Source organism: Grampus griseus (assembly GCF_964374135.1).
Source record: "Grampus griseus genome assembly, chromosome: 4".
In the NCBI taxonomy this organism is placed as follows: domain Eukaryota; kingdom Metazoa; phylum Chordata; class Mammalia; order Artiodactyla; family Delphinidae; genus Grampus; species Grampus griseus.
The window spans coordinates 35,915,187-35,930,520 of record NC_138997.1 but is presented as its reverse complement, the minus strand read 5'-3'; the positions used below and the strand labels follow the sequence as shown (position 1 = coordinate 35,930,520).

The 15,334-nt window shown below is 36.6% G+C and overlaps 1 protein-coding gene across 1 annotated transcript in view; it reads left to right on the top strand.

The window, feature by feature from the left end:
• Nucleotides 1–15,334, top strand: part of PTPN13 (protein tyrosine phosphatase non-receptor type 13) — a gene marked incomplete at its 5' end in the record, with an annotated part of 177,088 nt that overhangs the window by 90,232 nt on the left and 71,522 nt on the right. Inside the window, 5 exons of the mRNA XM_082653757.1 lie at nucleotides 297–479; nucleotides 3,141–3,303; nucleotides 9,043–9,460; nucleotides 9,601–9,698; nucleotides 11,296–11,352. Coding sequence (XP_082509883.1) covers nucleotides 297–479; nucleotides 3,141–3,303; nucleotides 9,043–9,460; nucleotides 9,601–9,698; nucleotides 11,296–11,352 — 919 coding nt within the window. The remainder of the gene's footprint in view (nucleotides 1–296; nucleotides 480–3,140; nucleotides 3,304–9,042; nucleotides 9,461–9,600; nucleotides 9,699–11,295; nucleotides 11,353–15,334) is intronic.

The window sequence follows — 15,334 nt, the reverse complement described above, 5'->3', positions numbered from 1 at the left end:
TTCCTGCTTTTTATGTCCCGTCTAAGATATCTTTGTCTAACCCACAGTCAAATATTTTCTAAACTTTCTAGTTTTAGCTCCTGTATTTAAGTCTGTTATCGTTTTGGGGATAATTTTCATATATTGGCTAAAGTAAGGGGCAAGATTTATTTTCTTGGCATATGAATATCCGGTTGTTCCAGCAACATTTGTTTAAGAGACTATCCTTTCCATATTAAACGACATTGGTACAACTTCTGTATCTTTAAGTCACCTTTTCCAAGGTGCATTTTTATGTTATGGTATTGTTCCAACAGGTCTGCCAAAGACTGACAGAATATGGAGTTCATTTTCACCGGGTGCACCCTGAGAAAAAGTCACAAACGGGAATACTGCTTGGAGTCTGTTCTAAAGGTGTCCTTGTGTTTGAGGTTCACAATGGAGTTCGCACATTGGTCCTTCGCTTTCCATGGAGGGAAACCAAGAAAATTTCTTTTTCCGTATGTCCATTTTAACCTCTCTTGATTCTACATTTAAATTGGTGTTGTCGATTTCAAATGTAACGTATTAATTGACTTTTCTTAAGCGAACTTTAAAGCCTGGCATTTAGTGGGGCTTATATATGTCTTAATACTATTTAACGCTTCTTTCTTAGTTGTGGGAAGTATTATTGAGATTTTGGTTTTGGTTTTCTCAGAAGGTGATTTTTAAAAGAATTCTTAGCTGGTTATATGCTCAATTAACTTTAGTTAAATTACAACCAAGTTGACTTCTCTGTTAATTCAGAACTTATTCTAGGGTACTAATACTTCTCACATGGAGAAAACCCGCTAATGTATTTAAGACTGATAATTATCTTAACCCCAGTGAACTTTGTCTAGTTTAGTAATAGGTCCCTCACAGAACTGTATTTGAATCTCAGTGGTCCAGAGATTTACTGAATTTTATGAACTAGCCTCAAGACTTCCTACAGTTTTAAGTTTTAGTGTGTAGTCTCTGGAGATAAAGTTAGGAAAGCAATTTTTAGAAAATCATGTTTATGAAAGATAATGAACTATAAAGGCATATTTTGATTTTGGAAGTAGGTGGAAAATCTGAACATTGAAGTGTGATTGTCAAACCCCAGAGGTAAATCAAAAACCTGTTCAGGTATTTGTTTTCCTAATGTTATTCAGGGACTACTGATACCTTTAGTTTATATTTGGGCTGAAATATGGTTTCACCAGAACAAACAAAATTTATAAGGTTATAATATCAAAGTCCCAACTGACTGTGGATAATCTTCAACCTAGAGACCTTTGGAATCATTTCTAGACCTGAGGGTTAGTTGGTTGGTTTCCCGTGAAACCCAGAGATACCACTAAGATTACCACATAATAAATGTATTCTCTCAGGAAATCCCAGACCATCCTCATCTTCCCAAGATTGTCAAGATCAGGAAATTACCTAGGTTTAACTTACCTTCCCCAATGAAAATGCTGGCAGAGCAAGTGCCTAGAGGAAACCTTGATGAATTAAATACAAATCTAATTTGGACCAGTTTTAAAAGGGCAGCAAATCAAATAATGATCCAGCATTCAGCCGTCATTTACCAGCTATCACATCAGCCCTGCAATAAAAATAGAACTAGCTGTGATTAGCTCATTTTTAAAGATCTCCAGTAATAAAGAATAGCTCACATTTCCCTGCAAACTATTCCCGTCTTTAACAGAACTTGTTTATCCTGTAGTTCTTTCTCTAACACAGAGTTCTCTTTTTTAAACTCTCATTTTTTCTTCCACTGGCCTCTGGGGAGATGGATAAGTTACCCTTCGCCCTTCTCATCTCTTACAACTGAATTTCCTTAGGCACATTTCTTGTCCAGTCCATCACTTAACACTTAGGATCAATTATCCTTATGATTTGTTTCAAACCTGTACAGCTTTACGACTGTGGAGTTCAACATCCTTGGGAATTACTTGATAGTGGTTAAATGCACTGTTTGTTAGGAGAAAAATTCCCCAACTATTTGAAGAGTTACTAGGAATGCTACTGGTAGTCAGGATACTAGTTTGGTGCTACTATTGCTTTAACTCCTCTCTAATACTTGCTGATTTCCTTTACTAAAGAAAGAGAGAACAGGGTCCCCGAGATTTCATTGGTAACAACATCTAGCAAGAATTTAATAGTCTTATTTTGTTTTTAAGACCAGGAATTATGAAGATGGCACCTGCATGATTGAAGTTTGAGTAATACTCTGTTATCATATCTTTTGTGAGTCTATGAAATTTGACTTGTCTGAGCCTATTTCTGCATTTGACAGCAAGACAAGGGACATGCTATAGAGGAAATAATTTGTACAGTAGAGAAGCCAAGAGCTACAGTAGAATCTAGCTGGGCTTGAGCAATTCTCCAGAGACATTAGTCTTAGATCCCTGACATGTTGAATTCTAGTCTTTTAAGGCATATGGCTCACTGCAAGCCTTACCACATAGGTCGCAATATTTCAGGGTGTCCTCTTACATATGAAACATTCATTTTTAAGAAGCAGGGAGATAAAACTGATTAATGATTCTTTTCCTTTCCCAGAATTTGGCAAGAATCACTGTCTCTAAATATTGATGTGTTTCATCTCTCAGCCCAGCAGTTATGTTATCCGGTGTTTCTGCATTCCAACATTTTCCTTAACTTCCCACATCTTCCATCCCAGCCTTCATGCCACCAAGATTTTTCTTGACTGAATCACAGTGCTTATTACTGCATATTAATATCAGTTTTTGTTGAACTTCATTTTTTTTAATCTAAGACTGTAGAACATATATTTCTTGTAATTTCTTTTTCAAATAGTTTTGGTGTTTGTAAACATTGCAGTAAACTCAAAATATCAGTAATCTTTAAAGGAAACTGTTTCCCTTGCTGGTGGCTGGTATACAGTCTATACAATCTGATTTAGGCTACAGTTTCTAAAAATGGCAAATAATATTAATTTCATTTATTTCCTAAATTTCTAATAATACAGAGTTATAGTTTTCTATATTTATATTAGATATAGGTCAATGAGTATTCATGCCTAATAATGTGAAGTAAAAATAATATCTGTACTTATTGTTTCTAAAATTTGGTCATGCAATGAAGTGATAGGAAAATATCCTAATTTTAAATACCCTTGATTAATATTGTAGAAAAAGAAAATCACATTGCAGAATACATCAGATGGAATAAAACATGCCTTCCAGACAGACAACAGTAAGATATGCCAGTACCTGCTGCACCTCTGCTCTTCCCAGCATAAGTTCCAGCTGCAAATGAGAGCAAGACAGAGCAACCAAGATGCCCAGGATATCGGTAAGGAGAAGCAAACTGTGTCAGATGACTCCAGGGTAGATGCATGATTTTTGCCACAAACTTTAAAAGAACTTCCACTTTTAGGATGAAAATGACAAGGTATGTAGATGTTAAATGACTAAGTCAAGTTCATAAAGGTGTCATAAATGAAACTGAGATGTCAACTTCATGTTTATTTTGAAAACAGCACCCCTCATCAGTCAGGGAGTACCTATTGAACTATTTTGTGCTGATTGTTAGGCTAGCTGATGTAAATATTGTAAAAGTTTCAGACACATTCTCTACCCGTAGTAAACTTACACACTGGGAGATAAGACCAACAAACATGAAACAGTAATACACAATAGAGGGTCAAGGTTTCAATAACAGGTTCTATTGTACAGTCTCTGATATACACTACAGGAGGAAAAGGAGATCAGAGGATAGAGTATGTGAGTGGTGGCACTTGAATTGGAATTTTCAGGACAAAAATAATTAAGTAGGTTGACGATAAATGGAAGGGCTTTCCAGATAAGGGAAAGAACATGGGAAACAAGGTGGTGGACTCTGCACCCAGAATGGGAAAGTCATGTACCATAACAGTTTTGGGGGTGACAGATTTCAGTTTTACTTGGTCACGTCCCTGTTCTGAGACTGACGTGAGTAACCATAGTACCAATATAAGTGCTCAGGAGAGCGGTTTCAGTTCCTTTTGAAAAGGAACCAACAGAAGAAACCAATTTAGCTCTGAAGAAAATCTCAGTCAGAACTGAAATATTTAAAGCTTACTCTGCAAGACCACATGTAGAGATTAAAGTTGTAGAAAGTCTAGTTCTGCATATTAAATTCTTATAGACTTCAGTGAAACACTTTTTTAATCAAGAATTTGATTAAAAAATTAAATGTAATGGCACTGATGACTTTGTGCAGCAGAGCCCTATGAATTCTTTATCCGAAACTTTCCATGTAGGATCAGACTGGGGTGATGGCAACCTATGAATAAATGTTTCTCAGCCTTTCAGAATCAAGATGGTAGGGGCTGTATACTGATTAAAAATGAAGATTCCAGAAACCTATGTGACACTTAGTGAATCACAGTCTTTGGGCATTGGGTCCCTGGAATCTGCATTTTAACAGGCTTTCCTCAGTAGTGATTTTATGCATTCTACAATATGATAACTGTTGCTGTAATCTCATTATTCCTTTTCTTTCCCTGCTTTGCTCTGCTAAAAAATTTGTATGCTCTTATATATTTTCAAAGTATAGTGAAATATACAGAATGAAGTAAGTCAGAAAGAGAAAAACAAATACCGTATGCTAACACATATATATGGAATCTAAAAAACAAAACAAAAAAATGGTCATGAAGAACCTAGGAGCAAGATGGGAATAAAGACGCAGACCTACTAGAGAATGGACTTGAGGATACGGGGAGGGGAAAGGGTAAGCTGGGACAAAGTGAGAGAGTGGCATGGACATATATACACTACCAAATGTAAAATAGATAGCTAGTGGGAAGCAGCCGCATAGCACAGGGAGATCAGCTCGGTGCTTTGCGACCACCTAGAGGGGTGGGATAGGGAGGGTGGGAGGGAGGGAGACGCAAGAGGGAAGAGAGATGGGGATATATGTATAGGTATAACTGATTCACTTTGTTATAAAGCAGAAACTAACATACCATTGTAAAGCAATTATACTCCAATGAAGATGTTAAAAAAAAAAAAAAAAGAGAAGCCACTGCAATGAGAAGCCTGTGCACCACAAGGAAGAGTAGCCCCCGCTCGCTGCAACTAGAGAAAGCCTGCGCGCAGCAACAAAGACCCAGCGCAGCCAAAAATAAGTAAATAAAATAAATAAATTTTTTTAAAAAGTATAGTGAAATAAACTTATGAGAGCCATTGATATGCCTACTTAGATTAATATTCTATTCAAGTCAGAATTGAAAAATTGAAGGTTACATTATTATAGATGTGGTATAGGGTGCTATAGTGAAGAGTCAGAAGACAAAACTATGAACCAGCTTTCCACCCTCAGCATTTCAATGATATATTGTGGTAGTTAAGAACATGAACTGTGGGGCAAGACTGCCAGTGTTCAAACCACGCTCTCTTACTTGCAAACTCTGAAACCGTGGGCAGGCGACTCAAACTCTCTGCCTTAGTTTCCCATCTGGTAAAATGATTATCATAATGATAATACCAACATCATAAGGTTATTGTGAAGACGAAATGAATTCATACATGTAAAAGTGCCGGCACAAAATACGTATTGAATAAATATTCATTATCCTTCTTGTCATCAACATTGTTTTACCACGACTACCACTAGTTATAGTAGTAGTAGGATGACCTTAGGAAAGGAACTGACATTTTGAGGTCTCATTTTCTTCACCCATGAAGTGGGAATGTTCTACATATCTCAGTTTTCCCCCTAAGAACACAACTATGTATCCTTAAATTCATATGTAAAAGGACTTTACGATGGTATTATCTACATCTATTCCCTGATTTTGTTAAGCCTCGAAAGGAATTATTTTCTGCTTGGAAGCAGCTTAGAAGTAACTACCTGCCTACTTAACTGTCTGTACTAGACAAGTGAAAATAACCGGTGTTATCTATTGGAGGTTGATGGGGTCACAAGTGTATGTTGCTTCTTTAGAGTCATAGGATATGGGTGATAGAAAGAACCTTAGAGGCCATTAAGTCCAAAATTTTACTGATGAGGAAACAGGTTCAGAGAAAAGAGTGTCTCACTTAACCTCATAGTTAGAAGTCAAAGGAGACTAGAACGTGATCTCTTAATTCCTAATCCAGTAGTCTTTCTATTTGATAAGTTTCCAAAGAACTAATTTGCATGGAATTAAGATTAATAATCATTTACTGAGCACTTGCTACATGCTAGGTGCTGTGGGTTACAAAAATAAATGAAGCCTCTCTCCTCAAAAGAGCATACAATTTAGTTGATGATATAAGGAAATACAAAACAAGTACAAGAGACTGAATAGTAGCACAGTGTGGATTGCAGACTGAGTGTGGAACTAACAAAGACTTTGAGTTCAAATTTGAAACATTAGTAATAGGATGTAGGTTCATTCTAATGTCCTTTCCCATCCTGGTGGTCCATGTTGGAATCCTTTCCAGGTGAAGGGCAGTAGGACAGTAGATAAGTGGGTGGTTTATTATTCCATCCCATGGATATGTGCAATGCTTTAAATTCTACCCAGGAATGAGCTATGAATGGATTTGAATAGCATAATCCTTGGTATGTTTACAAAACAGATATAACCTAAGCTGAACTGATGGTCCCTATGCCTGCCAAAGTTTGGTCTACATTTTCCTTTAGGGTGAAGAAAACTTTTGGGTATAGAGGCATTTCCCAGTAGTTGAATCTGTTTAAGGCTCAGTTTTTGCGTCTTTGAATAAAGTCTGCTCTCAAAGTAAAAGAAAATAGAATTAATGTTATCTGCTCTCATAAAAACTCCTATTTGAAGCTAAAGATTATACTGGGAATTTTAAAACAAAAGGGTTTTTTTTAATTGTTATGTTTTAACTTGGTGTCCACTTCTACTTCAGAGAAAGAATGTTGAATTTTCCTGGTGATGAGACATGTTTTTTTTTGTTTTTTTTTTTAATTTCCCCTTTTGTAAGGACATTTACATTTATATAGGAAATTTCCTTATTTCTTTTTTTTTTTTTTTTTTTTTTTCCCTGTACGCGGGCCTCTCACTGTTGTGGCCCTTCCCTTTGCGGAGCACAGGCTCCGGACGAGCAGGCCCAGTGGCCATGGCTCACGGGCCCAGCCGCTCCGCGGCATGTGGGATCTTCCCGGACCGGGGCACGAACCCGTGTTCCCTGCATCGGCAGGAGGACTCCCAACCACTGCGCCACCAGGGAAGCCCGAGACATGTTTTTGTTTTTTTTTTTTAATATCTTTATTGGAGTATAATTGCTTTACAGTGTTGTGTTAATTTCTGCTGTACAAGAAAGTGAATCAGCTATATGTATACATATATCCCCATATCCCCTCCCACTTGAGCCTCCCTCCCACCCTCCCTATCCCACCCCTCTAGGTCGTCACAAAGCGTTGAACTGATCTCCCTGTGCTATGCAGCAGCTTCCCACCAGCCATCCATTTTACATTTAGTACTGTATATATGTCAATGCTACTCTCTCACTTCTCCCAGCTTCCCCTTCCCTCCCTGTGTCCTCAAGAGACATGTTTATTTAAACTTCATTCTGATGTATGAATATGAAAGAGTTGCATTGTTTTCCTATCTGTTTACACCTGAGATGAAATATTGATTATTAATCTTCCTAGGAATTAGAAGATAAATGAAACAAAATCTTAAGATCTAAATCAGCAACATTTGACATTCCCTTTTTAAAAAACAAGTTTTCGCAGCTGTTTTACATAGTGGTCAAGCTGTATTGGTACTTTCCATGGGGAGACCAATTGGGGTGCCTTGTGATGTGGATTACTAATGCATGAACAGCCAAACCATTTGAAATTCTATGCTTCTGGTCCTTTATATACATGAAAGGATTTTGATGCCAAAATTCTGTGATGCAGTGCTTTCGTTTATAGCCTCAAATGTTCCAATACTGACGTGACATTTGTTCTCACAAAACAGAATAGCCAATCACTTGTTATAAGGTATCTCTAAATTTGACCCCTAAAAGAATACTTTGGATATGTATTTAGGAGTGAAAGGAATTTAAGCATAAAGAGAACCCCAGCTCCTTAATCATGTTAATTAACAGAAACAAAAAAGACAAGTAATGTGCGGTTCTCTTGTGGCCCCTGGGCCTCAGTTAAATCAGGAAACGTCTACAAGGTGGGGAGGTGGTATTGGCATAGTAATGAAATGACAGAAAATAGGCCATAAAAGGCTTTTGTTTCCGCTTGGGGGTTTGGGGTTTTGGGGTTTGGGGGTTTTTGTTTTGCGGAGTTGCAGAGCACAGGCTCTGGACGCGCAGGCCCAGCGGCCACGGCTCACGGGCCTAGCCGTTCCGCGGCATGTGGGATCTTCCCGGACTGGGGCACGAACCCATGTCCCCTGCATCAGCAGGCGGACTCTCAACCACTGCGTTACCAGGGAAGCCCTGTTTGTTTGTTTTTTAGTAGTAGTTTTATTGAGACCTAATTCACATACCATACAATTTAACCACTTAAAGTGCACAATTCAATGATTTTTAGTATATCCACATTGTTAACAGAGTTGTGCAAACATCACCACAATCTGCCATAAGCTTTTAAAAATATAATAAGAACTTTTTCTCTGGGCAAAACTCCTCTGCACAGCTCTTTTCAGGCATGATCTCACTATATTGGCCTATCCAGGTTTTATCTCTCCCTCTCCCCATCCTTGGTTTGCTGGTATTTTAGCAGAGACACTACTAGCGATAAAATTTTCTCTGTCAAATGTCATTCTCCTTCCTAACTGAAAACTGTATTGGGGTCAGCAAGCCTGAATGAAACCCAAAACATTATTAGATCCAGGAAAATCACTAGATGAAATAAGGCAATGCTGACCAGGCCCTGGCTGTGAGAAAGCTACAAGGATGGAGAGATGGTATGAAAACCAGAATCTTCCAACCTCCTTTTTAAAATCCTCGATTGCCACTCTTTGAAAGCTACCTACTTCTGATGGCAATCAAAATGATTAAAAATTGCATGCTGTTTTTTATTTATTAAAATAGCTTTTCTCATAAAAGGTTCTATGGTGTTTTCATCGTGTAAAGCAATCCTATTTCCTTGTAGAGAAAGCTTCATTTAGGAGCCTGAATCTCCAAGCAGAGTCCGTTAGAGGATTTAATATGGGACGAGCAATCAGCACTGGTAGTCTGGCCAGCAGCACCCTGAACAAACTTGCCGTTCGACCTCTGTCAGTTCAAGCTGAGATTCTGAAGAGGCTATCCTGCTCAGAGCTGTCGCTTTACCAGCCATTGCAAAACAGTGCAAAAGAGAAGAGTGACAAAGCTTCTTGGGAGGAAAAGCCTAGAGGGATGAGTAAATCATACCACGATCTGAGTCAGGCCTCTCTCTATCCTCATCGGAAAAATGTCATTGTTAACATGGAATCCCCACCACAAACCATTGCGGAGTTGGTAGGAAAACCGTTTCACCAGATGGCGAGATCTGATACGGAATCTTTGGCAGGATTCACAAAACTTAATAAGTAAGAACATACTTAACTAACCCAAACTACATATTTGTAAATTCTGCATTTCCTACTTTTGTTTTTGTTTTGACAATTTATTATTTTCATCATACTTTTTTACACTGACACTTCCCCCCACCTTCCTTTTCCCTCTTTAGTTCAAAGTCTATTGCAAGTTTAAATAGAAGTCCTGAAAGGAGGAAACAGGAATCAGACTCCTCATCCTTTGAAGACCCTGGTCAAGCATATGTTATAGGTCAGCATAAACAAGCTTACCTTCTTTCTCCCTTACCTCATGCTCATAATGAAGTGAATGAGACAGTGTTAACTACCAGGAAATTATTTTTGGTTGTATGTCCTAATTACCAAAACTTTTTGTGAATATAAAATTTTAGGCTACTTAAAAAGTACCAAGTCAAATCAAAAATTGATTTAACAAGTGATTACCTCATGGCACAGACTGTTAGCTTTCTCTTGGTCACAGTTAAAGGCCATGACATTCTTACCAAGAGAACCCAGGTAGTCTGGTGCCATGGCTTTGGATAGCCTTCCTTTGGATTTTCCTTACAGTCTGTGAGAGTAGACTCCACTGAGCTATATTTTTTTTTAAGAAAAGTTTATTTAGATTACTTTCAGAATGGAATTGTGTCTAGAAAGAGATAGTTTTATGCAATGTGCTATGGTTGTTAGGTAGAAATTCTTAGTTGATTTAAGTTTTCTCAATTTCTCCCAGCTAGCTGGGGCCTATGAACTATTTAAGTATAGACAGAAGTTGTTTGTGTTTATAAATACACACTACCTTATAAGATAAACAGAAGGATTCCTGTTGTTTTGTGCATCTTAAAAGCGAACTGCATGGGAATCAATCTTTTAGAAAAGTAGATATTTAAGCACAGAGGTCTGAATGACTACTCAGAATAGGAAACAGCTGGGCAGACAAGCAGTCAACAAGGATACCCTTTTCTATGGTTGTTTTACTAAATAATACTAATTAACTCTCCCTTGGAACTAAGTGTGATCATAACTATACAAAGTTAAAAAGTATTTTCTCACACTGTAATTGGATTGGGGATATGTGGAGTAAATGAAGTCAAAGAGAACTACACTATAATTGATAAATATTTATGGAAGGCCACATTACTTTATTAATATAGGTTTCCACAGCTTTCAGAGATTATACTATCATCAATTTAAATTGAATTGGTTAAAAAAACTTTAAACAGATGAAAGACAAGACTCCATCTTATAGGTCACCCTATGCGTTGAAAATAGCCTAAAAAGACACTGATTTAATCTTTCAGAAAATAATTTTCGAAGTGTATTCATATATAATGGGATCTCTTATAGATTCTAAGCTATTTTCATTAGGAAGGCTTTGTTCTACATAAAAATTCATCACATATCAGATATAGAGTAGTGAATATTCCATAGAAAAACACAAGTAAAATAAAATTCAACCATAAAAAAATTATTTTCTGCATTTGTTTTTGGTTGATTATTCATTCTTATCGAATATTGAACTTTCTTTTAACATTTGAACAGATACTTTTAAAACTCATTTTAGTTTCATCATTTCATATATGACATCAAAATGTCATTGTCAGAAACAGTACATTTGTGTTTAAATTTATTCTGCAAAACAAGTTGATATGCTTAACTTGGACATTAAAAGTAGTAAAAAAGAAAAAAAAAAGCCCATTGTGGGGAGACAAGTTATTTTTCTGAGTGTAAATAAAAGAAATTGTTGCTGTCTTAATGTTTTGTTGATTTTTATGAATTTATCAGAAGAAATTACTTCTGTATATAGTATCTGACCATTTTTAAACTGTCTAATAATTTAATTTATACCACAGGAATGACTTTGCCTAGTTCTGGAAATTCTTCATCCCAAGTACCCTTAAAAGAAAATGGTAGGTTTACAAAATGTTTTTCCCCTCATTTCCATCATAATTTTTCTCTTGTACCTTGTAAGATAGTCATGGGCCTAATAAAGAGCTTTCAATTCCATGTCAAGGATTTTAGGCCTTACATTGGAGTCAGAAGAGAGTTGTGGTTTTCAGCATCTCAGTGATGTGATGGGACCTGTAATTTAGACTAATGTTGATGAACTAGAGAAATGACAAATTCGAGATAAGGACACTAATTGGGGAGCTAAGGTAGCTTAGGTGGGAGATAATTTTGATTGAAAAGCGTTTTAACTGAGGGATGCTTCAACTGAATCTTGAAATAAAAGGAGTATTTATTCAGGTAGAATGGTGTGGATAAGTATTCCAGACCAAGGGCATAGTGTGATCAAAGACATGCAGACATGTGAGAAGATAACAGATTCAGAGAGATGTAAGAATCTCAGTATGGAGTTATGCTGGGGCCAGAGTGAAGGTCAAAAACTAAATGGTAACCAGCTTTGAGTCTTATCATAAATCTTTTGGGAAGAATTTGAAGACTTTAAATGTTGAGATTAATAGTTTAGAAAGAATCTAAGAAGAAACAAAATTGTAGGAAAAAAACTTTGTGCAATGACTTGAAGGTCAGTGGGTTCACAATTTTTATAATTTAGGTTACAAAATACTTTCATGTACATTATTTGATTTTTCTAACAACCTTCATGGGTATAAAGAATATTATTATCACTATGTATATACATCTTTCCTCCAAAAATGTTTAAGTTTTACCCTCAAATTCTTAAAGTTGAAATAATCAGAAGCCTCATGAGAAGAAAGCAAATATGCTGATCACAAGTATTAATATAGTTAAACTTTGATGAAGCTTTAAGTTTAGCTCTCATTTTCCTGAGAGCCAAGGCAAAAATGAAGGCATGCGAATTAGTTGAACCATATGAAACTGTTGTTTTTGTAGGTCAAAGCTGTCAGACATCAGTAAGCTATTTTGTATAATTCTCATTCTCTGATAGAAATACACATACCAGTTCTTCAAGAGAGGAACATTTTTCTTGGAAGCAAAATTGTGTCCAAAAGTAAATCTTTTTACTTTTATAATATCTTAAATACTCAGCAAATGAAAGATTTTTTTCATCTCCTATTTTTTAATGTATTAATCCTTAAAAAACCTGAGGGCATACCATTAAAGAAAAAGTCAGTTTATACTTAGACCTAAGTTACTAAGACCTTGTCATATAGCTTTTTGATGACCAAATGTCTTACATGGACTGAAGTTAGAATACCTCTGTACCTAAAATAGGTCAGTTATTAACATGTCCATAACAGTTGTACTTATTGACTGACAGTTATTTAGTGCTTACTATGTGCCAAACACTGTTCTAAGCACGTTATGTTTCTCTCTCAATCCCCACAACAATCCTATGAGCCAGAACTAATGCTACTTCCTTTTCACAGATGAGAAGCCAAAACACAGAAAGGTAGAGTTGCATAGTAGGTCATGGAGCTGGCAAATGCTGGGGCCATGATTTGAATGCAGGATGTCTGTTTCCAGAGCCTATGCTCTAATCCACTCTTTAGACTGTCTCCTAGTATAATAATGCCTAATTATTTTTAGGTATTATTTCTCCCAGCTAAACTTTTGAAATAAGCTGGATAATAATCTATTCAAGGATGAGAGCCTGAAATGTGTTTTTACCTAGGTTCTAACGGAAAAGAATATGAATTTACATTGGGTACCAAATGAACATCATGTGCAGGGTAGGATCTGTGTTTAAACCTCCAGGCACTCATCTTCCCACCTGCCCACTACAGAGGGGCCAACCCACCTTCCCATGGAGGTGTTCCCCAGTTGGCTTATAGACAAGTTTATATTTTCTTCAAAATTCTCCTTCAGTCTGTCCAAGTAGCCCTGAATTAGTGCTCTGTTGAGAATTGAGTTTTGACATAATAGAGCATGGCAAACATGTTTTTCCACATAAGGTAACTGAAGATTAAAAAGTTAAATTACTTGCCTGTTGGTCAAATATAGGACTTTTTATTCTCATTTCAGTGTTTTTCGTTGCTGAACAAGATTATTAAGAGAAAATTAGAAATGAGCATTAGTTAATACTGAATTATTTATCACTTAATACAAAGACCAATGAATAAAATTCAGTCTTAACCTTTTACAACTTTCAGAGACCCATAAAGAGTGTGAAACTTAGAAGATAAAAGAAGAAAGGCAGGAGTCTTCCAATCTCATGAAATAAATATGGAAAGGATTCCAATCCTTTGATTAATTGTGATTTCCAAAAAGAAATAAAGGTTGCTTAACCTTTCAAAAAATGGCACATGTTATAACAGTTCTTTTTTTTTAATTATAGTTGATTTACAATATTATATTAGCTTCCAGTGTTCAACGTAGTGATTCAGTATTTTATACTCCATTAAAAGTTACAGTGGCTATAATTCCCTGTGCTGTACAGTATATCCTTGTTGCTTATCTATTTTATACACGGTAGTTTATATCTTATTCCCATACCCCTATCTTGACCCTCCCCACTTCCGTCTCCCCACTGGTGACTAGTAGTTTGTTTTCTATATTTATGAGTCTGTTTTTGTTTTGCTATAGACATTTATTTGTTTTTTTGTGTTTTTTTTGCGATACGCGGGCCTCTCACTGTTGTGGCCCCTCCCGTTGCGGAGCACAGGCTCCGGACGCGCAGGCTCAGCGGCCGTGGCTCACGGGCCCAGCCGCTCCGCGGCATGTGGGATCTTCCCGGACCGGGGCACGAACCCGTGTCCCCTGCATTGGCAGGCGGACTCTCAACCACTGCGCCACCAGGGAAGCCCTATTTGTTTTATTTTTTAGATTCCACGTATAACTGACATCATACGGTATTTGTATTTTCTGTCAGACTTATTTCGGTAAGCACAATATTCTCTAGGCCCATCCAAGTTGCTGCTAATGGCAGAATTTCATTCTTTTTTTATGGCTGACCAGTACTGCACTGTATATAGATATATATACCACATCTTCTTTATCCATTCATCTGTTGATGGACAGTTGGGTTGCTTCTGTAACTTAGATACTTGTAAATAGTGTTGCTATGAACCTTGGGGTGCATGTATATTTTTGAATTAGTGGTTTTGTTTTTTCTGGCTATATACCCAGTAGTGGAATTGCTGGGTCATATGGTAGTTCTGTTTTTAGTTTTTTGAGAAACATCCATACTGTTTTCCATAGTGGCTGCACCATTTTACATTCCCACCAACAGTGTACAAGGATTCCCTTTTTGCCACACTCTCAACAACATTTATTATTTGTAGACTTTTTGATTGTAGGTAGCCATTCTGAGAGATGTGAGGTGATAGTTCATTGTGGTTTTAATTTGCATTTCTGATGATTACTGATTTCAAGCATATTTTCATGTGCCTGTTGACCATTTGTATGTCTTCTTTGGAAAAATGTCTATTTAGATCTTCTGCCTGTGTTTTTTATTTGGTTGGTTTTTTTAATATTGAATTGTATGTGTTATTTATTTATTTTGGCTATTACCCCTTGTTGGTCATATCATTTGCAAATATTTTCTCCCATTCAGTAGGTTGTCTTTTCATTTTGTCAATGGTTTCCTTTGCTTTGCAAAAGTTTTTAAGTTTAATTAGGTCCTATTTGTTTATTTTGGCTTTTATTTCTTTTGCCTTAGGAGACAGACCCAAAAAAATATTGCTACAATTTATGTCAAAGTATGTTCTGCCTATGTTCTCATCTAGGAGTTTTATGGTTTCCAGGTCTTACATTTAGGTATTTGATCCATCTGTGGTTTATTTTTGTATATGGTATGAGGAAATGTTCTAATCTCATTCTTTTACATGTAGCATTCCAGTTTTTTCAGCAACACTTATTGAAGAGACTTGTCATTTCTCAATTGTATATTCTTGCCTCTTTTGCCATAGAGTAATTAATCATAGGTGCATGGGTTTATTTCTGGGTTGTCTATTCTGTTCCATTGAT